The 15047-nt window shown below is 42.5% G+C and overlaps 1 protein-coding gene across 1 annotated transcript in view; it reads left to right on the top strand.

The window, feature by feature from the left end:
• The window catches only part of SPATA17 (spermatogenesis associated 17), a 50300-nt gene extending 41096 nt beyond the window's left edge, over positions 1 to 9204 (top strand). The window contains exons 7-8 of the mRNA XM_059677528.1: positions 4571 to 4653; positions 8883 to 9204. Coding sequence (XP_059533511.1) covers positions 4571 to 4651 — 81 coding nt within the window. The 3' untranslated portion in view covers positions 4652 to 4653; positions 8883 to 9204. The remainder of the gene's footprint in view (positions 1 to 4570; positions 4654 to 8882) is intronic.
• Positions 9205 to 15047: the final 5843 nt, after the last annotated feature.

Below are 15047 nucleotides of genomic sequence, written 5' to 3'. Positions count from 1 at the left end.
TGGAGTTTAGACTCAGTAAAGTTCAGGGGCATCCATGTATGAAATAGCTTGTGAGGAAATTCCCATCGCTTTCTTCATTTGATTTCGTTTGGGAAAAGGACATGAGTTCAGAAAAATAGATCATCGTCTTTAGTAATTTGGGCTCAGATATAGACATTAAATATTGTACATCGACTAGTGAATGTGTATATAATTTTCTCAAAACTTATATAGGAGTTGGCATTATAAAATACATTAGTTTCTGTTGACGATCTCATTTGCATTTTTATATGTTTCATTATGTAGACTTGCTTATGGGAAGCGTTGTTAAAGATGTCAAATGTAAGAAATGGAAGCAAAATGTTTTAAAAAATGAGCAAGTATATGTTTGCGTATTTTATAAAAACTATAAAAAATAGGGCATCAATTACTAAGAGGGATGCAGTTAGTTAAAGTGTCCTAGTAGAAAGAAAACTTAAATCTAAGGGTAATTTTTGGCGCACTAATTCTTTCTTTTTTATACTCTATTTTTACCAAGTAAAACATGTGCCTAGTTGAAGTAAGTATGTTCAGAGATTTATGATGCTGGGTGGTATACTCCTGCTCGCACCCCCACTCCCACCCCCGCCCCAATTTTCAGGGTAGGTCCTCCTTCCCAGAGGCCACTTTGAACTCTGACCTTCCAGTTCGATCCCAGTGCTGAGCATCCTGGGCTTTGGGAGGAAGAACAGGATGGAATTTCATTGATCTATTCTCCCTTCCTTTTTTTTTTTTTTTTTTTTTTTTTTAGGGAGAGTGGAAAAGAGAGGGAAAGACAAGAGAGAAACATTGATGTGAAAGAAACACATCGATTGGTTGCCTCCTGCACAAGCCCCGACCAGGGCCCTGGCCAGGGAGGACCCTGCATCCGAGGTATGTGCCCTTGACCCGAATCGAACCTGGGACCCTTTGGTCTGCAGGCCGACGCTCTATCCACTGAGCCACACCAGCTAGAGCATGTTCTCCCTTCCTTTTTAAGTCTGGGATGCTGCCCCTCTCATCTGGCGGGACATAGATTACGATTTGGGGTCCCTTCTGTTTCCTGGTATTCCTGCAGATGCCGTTTTGTAGATGTTTATAATCCTCCAAGTTTGGGGGCGGGGGGGGGTCATTTCTGAGGATAAGGCAGGAAATTAATTGCTCTGCCAGCTTAAAACTAGAAGCTTTCCCAACGAATGATTTTAAAATATGGGTGTATACATCTTTCACAAAAGATGGTTTTGAAATAAGAGTGATGTTTCCAAAAACAGAACACCCAGAACATTTTAATCACGTATATTCTCACGTATATGTGAGAATTCTCACGTATATGTGAATGTGGGAGGGGTGGATGTAACACAGAAGGCCAGGATCCTGCCGTCACTGATGCAAAACAGACGCTGGACCAGGGCTGGGAGGAGCGTGATTGGGCACCGATGCTCGGTGCAGGGAGCTGGCATTTCCATCTGAAGACCAAGGCTTTCCGGGAGGAGGTAGCCTTTATATGTGTGACAGTGTTTGGGATGGATTTGCACCTCGTAAGAGCTTAATCACTGTTTAAAAAGATTTTGTAATTGACTTTTAGAAAGAGAGGAAGGGAGAGGGAGATGGAGAGAAGCATCCATGTGAGAGTGAAATGTCCATTGATCGGTTGCCTCCCACGTGCACCCTGACCCGACGGAATCAAACCAGCAACCTCTCGGGTGCGTGGCATGACGCCCAACCGACTGAGCCGCCCTGGCCAGGGCAAGGGCTTGCTAATGTTTTGCTGAATATAATTCATGCCGCTCAGCCTAGGTGGCTGGACATTTTTCTTTCTCCTTTTGTTCATGGTAAATGTTCTTTTGTTCAATGCAATGTATCAGCAGTAGTCAGTTTCACTTATGCTTGTCTTAGTTTCCCTGAGAGGAATTAACAAAAACCTTTCTGTAGCGAAAAGGCACCAGTCAATGACAGTCACTGATAAATCCTATGAATAAAAAAATTAAACAGTCCTTCCCGTGAGAATTTCATCCTGTTAATGACGCATGTATATTACTAGGAATTACAAATATCGGGTAATAAAGCTTCAAGTTCACACATTCCCAGATGTTATTTAGGGGCCACTAGAGTAGCAATTTTTTTTTTTTTTCAAAAACGTCAGCAGTAATTAGAAATCTTTCATAATTTCTTTCAGAAACAGCGTTTGATTTTAATTCTTACTCTTTAAAAAAAAACTTGTAGGCAAACACTGTGTCAGAACTATTGACATTTTTATAGCTTGACAAAAATTAAGCATAATTAAAATGAAATATTTGTTGCATAAATTAAGCTGCAATTAATATGTTTTCTGCCTCTGCTTGAAGGATAAGATTAAAACGGTGTTGTTAGCAGACTCCCTGCCGTGAGACTAATTTCTTGATTTTTATACCAAACATTATCATACGTGTTTTCACAGTGAAAGAATAAACCAACAAGTAGGAAACAATGTTTGATGAAAATGATAGACTACAGAAGGAAACACACTGACTTTTATGAAGGCAAGGCAATATGACTGTTTATTTTAAGGTTTAATGACTAGTTGATTCCCAGGGTAAGATTTGCACTTTTAAAGCCATTAAAGTAAGTAGAAAATTGCCCTTCATTTCAGTTAGCTATTCCAAAAAAAAAAAAAATTTCTTATTGACTTTAGAGAGAGATGAAGGAAGAGGGAGAGAGAAGAATTGATGAGAGAGAAACACCAATAGGCTGCCTTCTGCACTCCCCCTACTGGGATCAAACTCGAAACCCAGGCATGTGCCCTGACCAGGAATCGAACCAGTGACCTCCTGGTGCACGAAACAATGCTCAACCAACTGAGCCACACTGGCCGGGCCACCTATGCCTTTTAAATGGCCCGGTGTATTGCTTCACGGTGTTTGCTTCTTCAGGAGGTAATTAGAAAATGAACAAGACATGGTATGCCAAGGCTCTCAGCTAACCAAGAAGCTATCATAAATCCCATCCCCCAAATCTCAGATGTAGACAATGTCAAGAAAAGTGGAGGGAAGATGTGCTAGGAGTCCCTCAGTGCTTCTCTGGGAAGGGGGATCACTTTCTCACGGGATCCCCCAACCTTGACAAAAGCTAGTCATTGTCTTGGAAAGAAAAATCCCCCCACTGCCACTTCCCCAGGCAATGCATTCGTTCTAACATGAATTTTTTTCCAGCTAGTTACTTTTTTGTTGTTGCTAATCTTCACCTGAGGCTTTTGGGTTTTTTTTAGAGTAGAAATGAGGGAGGAGAAAGAGAGAGAGAGAAAGGAGACAGACAGACAGACATGGATTGGTTGCCTCCCACACACACCCTGACCCGGGCCAGGGATTGACTCTGCAACCCAGGTATGTGACCTTGACCAGGAATCGAACCAGCAACCAACCCTTCAGTGAGCAGGCCAATGCTCTAACCACTAAGCAACACTGGCTGGGGTGGACCTCTCCAATTTCTAGGTGACGAAGCAGAGGGAGTTAGAAAGTGCTTCCGTTTTCTGGAACAGTAGCATCTATTCCTTGTTTGGTCGAATTCACCAGGAAGAATCAAAGCCTGCCTGGGAAGGTTATTAATTACTGATTTGATTTTTTTCAATAGATATGTGCCTATTCAGATTATGTGTTTCTCCTTGTGTGTGAGTTTTGGTGGGCTGTCTTTTAAGTAATTGGTCCAGGTCACCTTAGTTATCCAATGTGTGGTCCACTGTTGCTCACACTTCTTCACTTATCCTTTGAATTGAAGTGCATGGCACCAGTAGTGACCGCCCATCTCTCTTAGTAACTGTTACTAATTTGTGACTTCTCTGTTTTTTCTCACTTAGCCTGGCCAGGTGTTTACTGATTTTATTGATCTTTTCAAAGAACCAGCTTTTGGTTTTGTTGATTTTCGCTCGTCTCTGTTTCAGTTTCATGGTTTTTGCTCTGATTTGGTTATGTCTTTCTTCTGCTGCTCACTGTTTTCTAGCTCCCTAAAGTGGAAGTTTAGATTATTGACTTTAGGTCTTTCTTCTTTTCTACTAGATGCATTCGATGCTTTTAAAGCATATAAAGTTTGAACATATTTTTATCCAAAGAAAATGTAAAAAATAAAAGTTGAAATGTGCATTTATTTAATCATATTTTTATTGACTTTATTGGGGTGACATTGGTTCATAAAATTATGCAGGTTTCAGGTATATAATTCTGTAATACATCATCTGTAGATTGTATTGTGTTCACCACCCCACGTCAAATCTCCTTCTGTCACCATTTATTCCCCTTTACCTTCTTTTACCTCCCCCAAACCCTTTCCTCTGGCACTTACCATACTGTTGTCTGTATCCATAAAATGCACATTTTAAAAATGAGTTATTTTACATATGAAAAGTATTATATTAAAATAAACACTAAATATAATTAATAAATATAAAAAAGATTAAACTAAGGTCATTTAAATAAAGCTAATCATTTCCTTTCCTTTTTTGGAAATTAGTCATTGTTATATATATTTAAAACCAATAATAATAATAATAATAATAAAAGTCAGTAAGGGCTCTGTGGTAATCTTTGCTCTTTTTTTATTCCAGGATTTCCAAACTATATTGCCATCATTCGATCTCTTCTCCAAGTACGGAAAGTCATATTCAAAAGCTGGGCAGATTTTATAAAGGTATGCATTTTTTTTTTGCTAAGTATTTTAAGTAACTTAACCATCAAGCATTTAAAAAGCCATGCTATAATAATATTAATGCATAACAAAGCCAGACACATTTTAATTCTAGTGCAATCGGTTTTTAACATTAAAAAAAAATCATTGGTTTCATTTTTCAAATCTCCAAAATAGACTAAAAAACACATTAAGAAATAGAACTCACAAAAATCAGAAGTACTTTTACTTTACGTTAATGAGCAATAAATAATAATTTTACACTATCCAGTGATAAAACATTGATGGTATTCCAAAAATTGTTTTAAATTTCTCAATACTGTGTTGATACAGTTAGTTTAATAGACTATATTCAAAATGTGTAATATTTGAGCTACTAGGTATCTTTATGGAATTCCAAGTAAATAGTGTCTGGGGTCTCTGATTATCCCTGTTAAGTACAGAGAAGAACAAAGACCTACATAAAATTCAAGATCACAGAACTAGCTCTCAGCGTGGACTGCATTCATTCACTGGCTAAGGTGTTTAAAAGTAGAGGCGTGATTACAATCAGAGCAAGACTTATAGGAAGTAATCTGGCATTTTCAGCCCAATTAAAGGAGGTATTGGATGAAGACAGCACAGATCACCACAGCTGAAGGAGAAGAGGCAGGAATGAGAAATCATGCAAGTTGGAATTCCCCAGGTGCCCCACCACCACCCCCAGGGCCACGGGAGAGCTCTGGTCCGCTGGGGAAGGCAGAGTAGATCGAGCAACTTATTTCCTTACATTCAGCAGCAGTGTCGCCTGTCCCCCCTTGTAACTCAGGATGCTTCAGTGTGTTCAACACAAATACCACTACCTACTTTTTAACGACTTCAAAGGGAAAACTCGAAGGGAAATAAGACATATCTATACTAATAAAAGAGTAATATGCTAATTATACTGGACGTCTTCCAGACATCCTTCTGGACAAAGCCATGGTGGCAGGGCCAAGGCAGAGGCAGTTAGGGACGATCAGGCCAGCAGGCAGGTGAGTGGTTAGGAGCCAGCGGTCCCGGATTGCAAGAGGGATGTCTGACTGCCGGTTTAACAGTCCCTGCGGGATTGGGCCTAAACTGGCAGTCGGACATCCCCCGAGGGGTCCTGGATTGGAGAGGGTGCAGGCCCGGCTGAGGGATTCCCTCCCCTCCCCCCTGCATGAATTTCATGCACCAGGCCTCTAGTTCATCTATAATGCCCTGTGGAATTGTGGTTCCAAAGGTTTATAAAGTATCACTACCCGTTAGAACATTTGTCTGGCATTTCTAACTCACAGTATAAAGCAGTCTAAGTAAAATCTTTCTTATCTGTGTGTGACTTAGCTTTTAATTCAAAGGTACATTCTGTTTGTAGTGGTGAAAGGTTGAAAACAAATTGAATACTGGATAATATATGCTAAGTTAAATAAATGATGAGACATAGATCCTTACCTGATAATTTTTTTGGGGAAAAAGCCTTAATATTTGCACTTTTAAAGCCATTAAAATAAGCAGAAAATTGCCCTTCATTTTAGTTAGCTATTCCTTTAAAAAAAAAATGTTCTTACGCTTTCATGAAAAACACACTTTGCAAGTACTTCTGTGTTGCATATATTTGTATACATTTGTACATTGCAAAAATGTTAATGGTAGTTATCTCTGGGTAAGATTGGTATCTAAGATTGTAGATACCGTTTTGGGGAGATGTGTCTTTGTACCCTAATTTTTTGAAAATGTATCTAATCAGACAAAAGCAACGTGTTGAGATAAAATACTCCAGTAGGAATTCCTTGCTCTTCCCTACCAATTACAAAAACAGCTTGACTTTATTTTCTTCAACCATGATAATGTAGAGAAAATTATCTTTTTTTTTTCTGAAGACAAAATAACTACTTGCTACATTATTTATAAAAAAGGACGAGTAACATGTTTCGCATTACTTTTAATTACAACGAGCAAATACAAATATGTGACAGTTTTTTTTAAAAAAAAAATGCTTGGTAAGTCTGCTCTTGGATTTTCAACTATTCTGCGAATTGGAAGTATTATCAAAATGTCACCTCCTCCTCTCAGAATGGAAATGAATGTCTCATGTTTAATTTTGGTAAGTGGAGGGGATCTGCCCCAGCTACAGCTCTCCCCTTACGATTGCATTTCACCAAATCTGACAAAGTGCTTCTGCTCTGCGTAGAGAAGGCCGAGATGGGGACACTTGCCCCAAAGATGCCGGAGGAATTTTTAGCGCTCTCTACTTGATTGCTTTGGCTTCAAGGTAGTTCATCACTTGACGATATCTCACCCAACGTTGCCTCTCCCACCCATCCTGCGCTTGCCCATCAGTCCGATTAGAAACAGTGACGCCTTTATCAGATTAATCTCCCTTCCCTTCCGCGTGTCTGCGTTTAGGACAAACAGAGCCTCCAGCAACCCACTTCAATTAATCCACTAAGATTTCAGCCACTGAAACTGCTCAGAATGAATTGGATTTTAAACACACACATAGAGGGCGTTCCCCCCAAAATGTATGCACACTTTGAATACTGAAAAAGGCAGTGTTTATTACAATACTTTTCATTTTCAAAATGTAATAGAATCTACAGTCATAGCATGTGTACGTTTTGGGGGGACGCCGTATATTTTAAAATCTACTCTCCGGCTAGGATCATCCGACTCCTTTTAATTTTTTTTTTTTAATTTTTCTTTATAAACTGCTCAGTTTGGTAATGGTGGAGAGTTTCCCAGCATGCCGCCGGGTCTGAATCAGAAAGGACTGGCTCCTTCCGTCCATCCGACTCTTTTGCCTCCTTTAGCTGCGTTCATCTTCTGGGCCAAGTGGAGACGTCGGGGGGGGAGGCGTGGAGAGCGGGGAGACCATTGGCCAGTGGGCAGTGCGCAGTGTGCGCCGAGCCTTCTCGAGTTGTGTGCGGCTCACCTGTCCCAAGTTCTTCGCCATGTGCTTCAGTCCGGGACCTCTGTCGCTGAAAGGCGTGGTTCCGTCTGGAGGCCCGAGGAGATGAGTTTCGATGAAATTACCTGTTGTGCATGGAAACCAGTGTCCTGTCTTCCTTCCTCATGGGGACTTGGCATCTGAATGACCAGAATGGCTGGGAAAAAGAAAAGGAAAAGGAAAATGAGTCTGGTTAGCACCTGCATTGGGACAGGGGTGACATTTGTCTGTGTTTTTTTTTTAAGAGGAAATATGGTCTTAGCGGCTGTGTAAGGAGAGAGATAAGCGATATATGTGCTCCTCGGGGGTTCCGTTTCTAATTCAACAAGAAAACCTGTTCAACCTTGGCATCCAGTCTGGCTCCGTGTGGATGTATAGCCCTTTTCGGATACATCAGAGTGAATGTGCAAAAATAAAACAAAACAAAAATCAAGATATCTTTTTTTTACATATTTTTGTTGATTTTAGAGAGGAAGGGAGAGGGAGAGAGAGATAGAAACACCCATGATGAGAGAGAATCATTGATCGGCTGCCTCCTGTCTGCCCCACACTGGGGATCGAGCCCACAACCCAAGCATGTGCCCTTGACCGGAATCGAACCTGGGGCCCTTCAGTCCACAGGTCGACACTTTATCCACTGAGCCAAACCAGCTAGGGCTCAAGATACCTTTAGTATCTTCCTCTTGGTAAGGGTGCTCTCTGAATAAAGGCGCTGTAATGGCCCCCAGGCGTGCAGGAGGACATTTGCCGTGTTTCTCTAGGGCAGCGATGGCGAACCTTTTGAGCTCGGCGTGTCAGCATTTTGAAAAACCCTAACTTAACGTGTCACATATAGAAATTTTTTGATATTTGCAACCATAGCAAAACAAAGACTTATAGTTTTGATATTTATTTTATATATTTAAATGCCACTGAACAAAGAAAAACCAACCAAAAAAATGAGTTCGCGTGTCACCTCTGACACGCGTGTCATAGGTTCGCCATCACTGCTCTAGGGTCTGGGCAGGTTGGCCCAGCGCCTTGTGTGTCTGCGTTCCCTCACCTTTGTTGATCAGGATCTGCAGGTGCAGACAGAGGTCAGGGGTCAGGGTGGCTGCAGCAAGGCTAGCAATGGGGCAGCTCAGGGCGCGGCCCCCAGACCTTCTGCTGCGCGAACTCCGAGTGAGGAGGATGTGAGTAGAGAATTTGAGAGCTGTGTGTTGTTATTGGCTTCTTTCCCTTTTTTTTCATCTCAGTGTTTTGCTTTTAGAAAATGTCTTCTCTCACTTTACTGTTTTGTTTTTAGACAATAAAAGAAGACAAAGTGTAAAATGAGGTTCAGGTGTGACGTGGTTGTGGAGTAGAAGACGCCACTGCCTGGCTGAGTCACCTGGACACAGTGTGTCAGCCTTTGAAATCTCTGTCTCTCTGTCTCTTTCCCTCCCTCCCTCCCTCCCTCCCTCTCTCTCTTTTTCATCTGTTCAAAGAAGAAATGGGAACCCTCTATTCATTCAAAAACTCTCCAGTTCTTAAAGGAAAATGCACATGAGGATCCTACAGAAACCGCAACGTAAACCATACTTCTTAAGATTCAATAAACTCTAGTATTTTACAGATGACTAGTTTCATACAGTGTGTGAATAGGTGGATCTTTTTACTTCTCACAACCACAGCCCCTGGTGACCAAAAGTGCCATCAAAACAGTCCCCCGACGAGGCCATATTATGACCCCATCATCTTAGTGGAGAATCATTGATTGGCTGCCTCCAGCACACCGCCTACTGGGGATCCAGCCCACAACCCTTGACCGGAATTGAACCCTGAACCCTTCAGTCTGCAGGCCAACGCTCTATCCACTGAGCCACACCAGCCGGGATGTTGGACTCAGGTCCAGTGAGTGTTCAGCCCAGGGGATTAGTTGTTGCATCCGCATGGCGCCCCTGGCGGTGGTTGGTCACGGTTCAGAGGCCACTTCTTTGGCAGGAAACCAAGAATATACCCACTCCAGCCTTTTAGCGAGTAAGTCCATCCTGTGGCTCAGATCGGGGTGGTGATGGTGGTCGCTTTTACTGTATTTTATAAGGCCCGGCAGAGCTAGCCCATCTCCTTGCACCATTGTCATGAAGGCGGAAAGTTAGTTATTTTTCACTGAAGGGAACGATTTCATTCTTGCCAGGCAGAGCAACAAACAAGCAAAAAACAAAACAGCAAGAAAGGAAAATGAGATCTCATTTTGGGATGAAGAAACAAGTAGTATATGATGGGGTCTAAGTGAATGCACCTGTGTATAATGAAAATGTAGAGTGTCATGAAAACATTTGAAATACTGCAGCAAAAATTACACCTGGAAATTCTGTGCTCCCAGATCCTCACTACCATCCTCTCTCCAGCCACTGGCTTATGAGACCAAACACACCCCTCCTTTTAAAGAAAAATAAGGGGAGCCCAATCAGTGTGGCTCAGTAGTTGAGTGTCCACCTATGAACCAGATCATGGTTCGATTCCCAGTCAGGGCATATGCCCAGGTCGTGGGATCAATCGCCAGTGTGGGGCGTACAGGAGGAAGCCAATCAATGATTCTCTCTCATCATTGATGTCTCTCTCTCTCTCTCTCTCTCTCCCCTTCTCTCTTCCTCTCTGAAATCAATAGAAATATATTAAGAAAAATAAGCGGAAATAAAGAGAGCAACTCAGCATCGAGAAGAGAGAGAAAGCGAGAATAACACATGGGTAAAGGAAGCTGCAGTCTGGCCAGTGCCTCCCGCCTTCATTACCATCTTTCCAAATAAATCTCCCTGCTCCTCTGGAGCTGGCGAATAAAAGAATCCGCCCGCAAGATAGATGGGCGTGCTCCTCTTGATGAGCGTCCCCATCCATCCACGGCCCGCCCACGTGCCAGCGCGGAGACAGGCCGGAGGGAGAATTAAAGACTCGAGTAAGTCCACAGCTTAATCAAGGAGGCCTTTTCTTCCGACCACCCAGCTTTCATCTCTGTCGCGGGTGATTTCTCTCCCCATCTCCTTCACTCTGCGGCCAAGATGCTGATGGCTGATGGGACAGTAACTGATCACACGCCTAACCTTCCGGGGCAACCAATTGGTTTCAAATAGATGGCAGGCCGGCTTTTGATAAGTTTCATTTTGGCCAGGCCTGTTCGTTCAAGAATTACCCACATCCGCACAGGAAGAATCCTTGTGTGGATGCTGAGATTTTATAAAATGATGTCCACCTTCAGTGTTTTTAATTTTTATCTTTGTTGTGGGATGGACTGGGGTGACGCAGGTTAACAAAATTACCCAGGTTTCAGGTGCACAATCCCACAACACTGTATTGTCTGTTTACCACCTCAAGTCAAATCTCTGTTCATCACCATTTTAATGTGTTTTTTAAATTTCAAATTAAAAGTCTCTCTTGGTGGGCAATCCCAGGTACGGACATGGCCTCTGATTGCGATGAAATTCCAGCGGAAATGCTAAACATATTTATCTCAAGCAGCTGGATGTGTTTCTTCATTGTTATCTCAGTACAAATAACCCTGCTCTAGAAGATAACGGTTTTTCTTGCCTGAGGTTGGATGGCATGTCCTTAAGATCCCTACGAAATCATTTTTTTCTGACTTCCCACACCTGCTGGGATCTGTCCTAAGATATGGATACCCCCTGCCAGGGCTTGGGGGTGATTCTCTCTCTCAAGAGAGTAGGTTCCATTTTAGACTTTTCTAATTATTTAAAAGTTCTTCATTCTATGGGCTTGAGATTTCACTTCCTGCTACGAATTTGCTGCTTTCGAATAAGTTGATACCCTTGTTCATATGACTGTTCTGCAAGCATTTGCCTTAAGATGCCATGGCTCATCTGAGCTTTCTTTTCTCTGTGGTAAATGGCCTTGGGTTCCATACCTTCACTACCCCTTGTTTCTACTACTCTCTCCCATGGCAGACCTTGCTAATCACAGTCCTCACTTCTACTGATCTGAGCTCAGAACCCCTCTCCCCATGACTCTCCACGCAGCCACTAATCCATGGGAAACCCATTTACTACCCTGAGGATTTTGGTTTCCATATGAGCAAGCTCAGTGAAGATGAAGATGAGGAATGGATTTAAGCTCTTTAACAATTTGAACATGATTCAGTTGGGCTACTGGTCCAAGGTTGATGTCAGTGTTTTGTCTACTTCAAATTAAATCAAGGAATTTTATAGGATGCCAACTCTGACCTTGATAATGCATATTTCATGCAAAAGAACTGTTTCCGAGCAGATCTTTGGAACCAAAATACTCATATTTGGCAAGATTCTCAGCGCTAGATTGTTAAGAGAATAGGCAATAAAAGTGAATGATTGAATGCTATCCGTAAATATTATGTCAGAACGGTGATCTGGCTTAGTTTCCGAAATGATTAACTAGCGTTTTATTCAAGTTCATATATTTCAGGACGTATGTCAGACACCTGGAATCTAGAATAGTCTCATTTGGCAGCAATACATTCCTTTAGTTCATGGCAGGTTTCATTCAGGAATGCTATTTCCTTGTAAAAGACTTACGGAAGATTTTAGAAGAAAATATGGTTAGAAGCTCAATTTTCTTTTACACCCTCCTCATCTCCTGCCGAGAGATCTGCAGAAATGTTCTATCATGGTTACATGCGACCAGGAGCATGCCCTGCCCAACTTCAGAGAGGCCTCCCCGAGGACACACTTCATCTGTCAACACGAGGAAACCGCTGAGACTTATGAATGAAGAACCATCAATACACTTTTGTGGCTCTTTGCCTGCAATTTTTTGTAAAGAAGTTCTGCAGATACAGTGCCCATCTGAGATCAATAAGTAGTAAACTTGTTAGGTCTGATTATTTTTTAATAGTTAAGCTGCTTTCAAACAATAACAGAGCCCTTCATTTCTCTCCACCTGACCTATATATTCTATATACGCTGGCCGCACAGACTAAATACACACCACATATCTCTGCTTGTGGCTGGAATTCAGTGTAGTAACAGTTTGCTTAGAATCACAACCCAGATGCCTTTGTTTAATAGGAATAGAAAAACTGTTACTTAAATGAATCTTTTGGTGAAAATATATATTTTTTAAGATGAACACTAGGGACATGGTTGGGTGGATAAAAGAAGGCCTTGGTGTCGAAATGGGTAAGAACCCCCCCAAAAAGAGTCCTGTTGACCTAGAAAAGTTGGGTACCATGTAAACCTCAGAAAAAGGCCTGGTATTGGAGGGACGATGACTCGGTCTGAGATACATTTGAAGTGACTGTATAATAGTTCAGTAAACATGTCTTAAAAAGCTGCAGTTTTGGTTAAAAAAAAAAAAAGTCAGGACCAAAACAATACATTTAGGCATGAATCAGATGTAGATTATATCTGAGTCAATGACAGGATTAGTTCAGTAAACTGTTAAAAGTGAACAGAGAGCCTGGGAAATTCCGCACAGAAGAGAATGCAAAGGAACAGGAAGTGGAGTAAGAGTAGAAATATTTTTAACTGTCACAGAAGCCTAAGGAAGAAAATTCAAAGAGGCAACTCCAAATGCTGCCTAAGAGGGGGTGTGAAATGGTTAGAAAAGTTCAGTGACACAGAGGGAGTGTCCTTGTCACTATTTCTTCCCATCGCCCCAGCTTTCAGTTACTAACAAATGTTCTCGCTGAGTTTTGTAATGTGCAGCCCTTCCTGGTCCTTCCCACCAGGTCTCCATCAGTCGGACGTGAACGTAGAAGTACTTCTGTTGAATAAATGTGGCGGGTGGCAGCTTGTCTCTCTCCTGATGGTGTTTTTCAGCTACTTAGCTAAGGACAGGACGGACTTCCGGTTATGGGATGAAGTCTGTTCCTGTGTAACACTAACTTGACTGGATAGCTGTCAAGTTCAGGACTCTGGGGTCACTGATACACCACCATCAACTGAGCTAATGCGTCTAGACATTTGGTCCAAGTCGCATTGTATATTGTCGGATTGACAACACTTGAGTAGGTAAGGAGGTTATTTCATTTGCCTAAATACATGTGTAGGCAGGAAGAATATAGTTTCTTTTGCCAGTTGATTGCTACCAAAGAGGAAGAAAGAAAAGGCAAACATGTGAGGAGTGGTTTCTTCCAAGTGACCGGGTGAACCTCTTGTCTATTGGTTACGATCCGTCGTGTGGAAATCATGCTCACGTATGAAATAAAAGGCCCAACAAATTCTACACTCTTTTTATTTTTTTAATATATTTTCATTGATTTCAGAGAGGAAGGGAGAGGGAGAGAGAGCTAGAAACATCAATGATGAGAGACAATCATTGATCAGCTGCCTCCTGCACGCCCCCTATTGGGGATCGAGCCCGCAACCTGGGCATGTGCCCTTGACCAGAATCAAACCCGGGACCCTTCAGTCCGTAGGCCAACACTCTATGCACTGAGCCAAACTGGCTAGGGCAAACTCTTCACTCTCCTGCTCACCTTCTTCAGTCTTGAAGTTGACTTTCTGCTTGTCATGCAGAGATCAACTAACTTCTCAGAAACAGATGGTGTTCCCTTTGCCATCAACGTATCCTTCTGTAGTTCTGCAGTTGGCAAGGCCAGATGGATGAACATTCTGAAATTAAACTTTTCACCAAGTTCTCATAAGTAAACAGACGTTTTATTAATATGGACTTCTGGACATGGAACAATGCGCAGGGATGACTGACGAGAGAATCTAATTAAAGGCAACAGTGTGGAAGCACCAGAGCCAAGGGTTTATTCTGAAAATAAGCAACATCTTTATATCTCATGCCCTTTGAGGAACAAAACTGAACCAAGAACGTATTGTATTTTCTTTTTAAACTAGAGGCCCGGTGCACAAATTCCTGCAAGGGTGGGGTTCCTTGGCCTGGCTGGCGATTGGGGCCAATGGGGGCCGTCTCACCCAGTCCTGATTGGGACTGATCAGGGCCAGCCAGCCAGGGATAGGAACCACAGGAGGTTGGCTGTGGGAGCACACTGACCACCAGGGGGAAGCTCCTGTGTTGAGCATCTGCCCCCTGGTGGTCAGTGTGCGCCATAGCGGCCAGTCATTCGGTCAACCAGTCGTAACAGTCGCTTAGGCTTTTATATATATAGATATGTTTTTATTGACTTTAGAGAGAAAGGGAGAGGGACAGAGAGACAAAAACATCCATGAGAGAGACATTGATTGGCTGCCTGCTGCACACCCCCTGCTGGGAACCGAGCCCGAAAACCAGGCATGTGCCCTGACCAGTAACCTCTTGGTGCATGGGCCGACGCTCAACCACTAAGCCACACCGGCTGGGCAAGTGGTTAAATGTAGACACCTGTGTTTCACCCTATACTTGGCTCAAAAGAAGCCAGGATGACCTTGCTATGGAGGCAGAAGGCAGACCAGGGCACTGAAAGTTCTCCTAGAGTTTGTCTGGATGAGAGTGGTTGGACGAGCAGAGAAAAGGAAATGAGGTCACTTTTATGTGTCCAAAGCTTTATGTGTCC

The sequence above is a fragment of the Myotis daubentonii genome, chromosome 20, assembly GCF_963259705.1.
Source record: "Myotis daubentonii chromosome 20, mMyoDau2.1, whole genome shotgun sequence".
NCBI classification, from domain to species: Eukaryota; Metazoa; Chordata; class Mammalia; order Chiroptera; family Vespertilionidae; genus Myotis; species Myotis daubentonii.
This window is presented reverse-complemented; position numbering and strand designations above follow the sequence as displayed.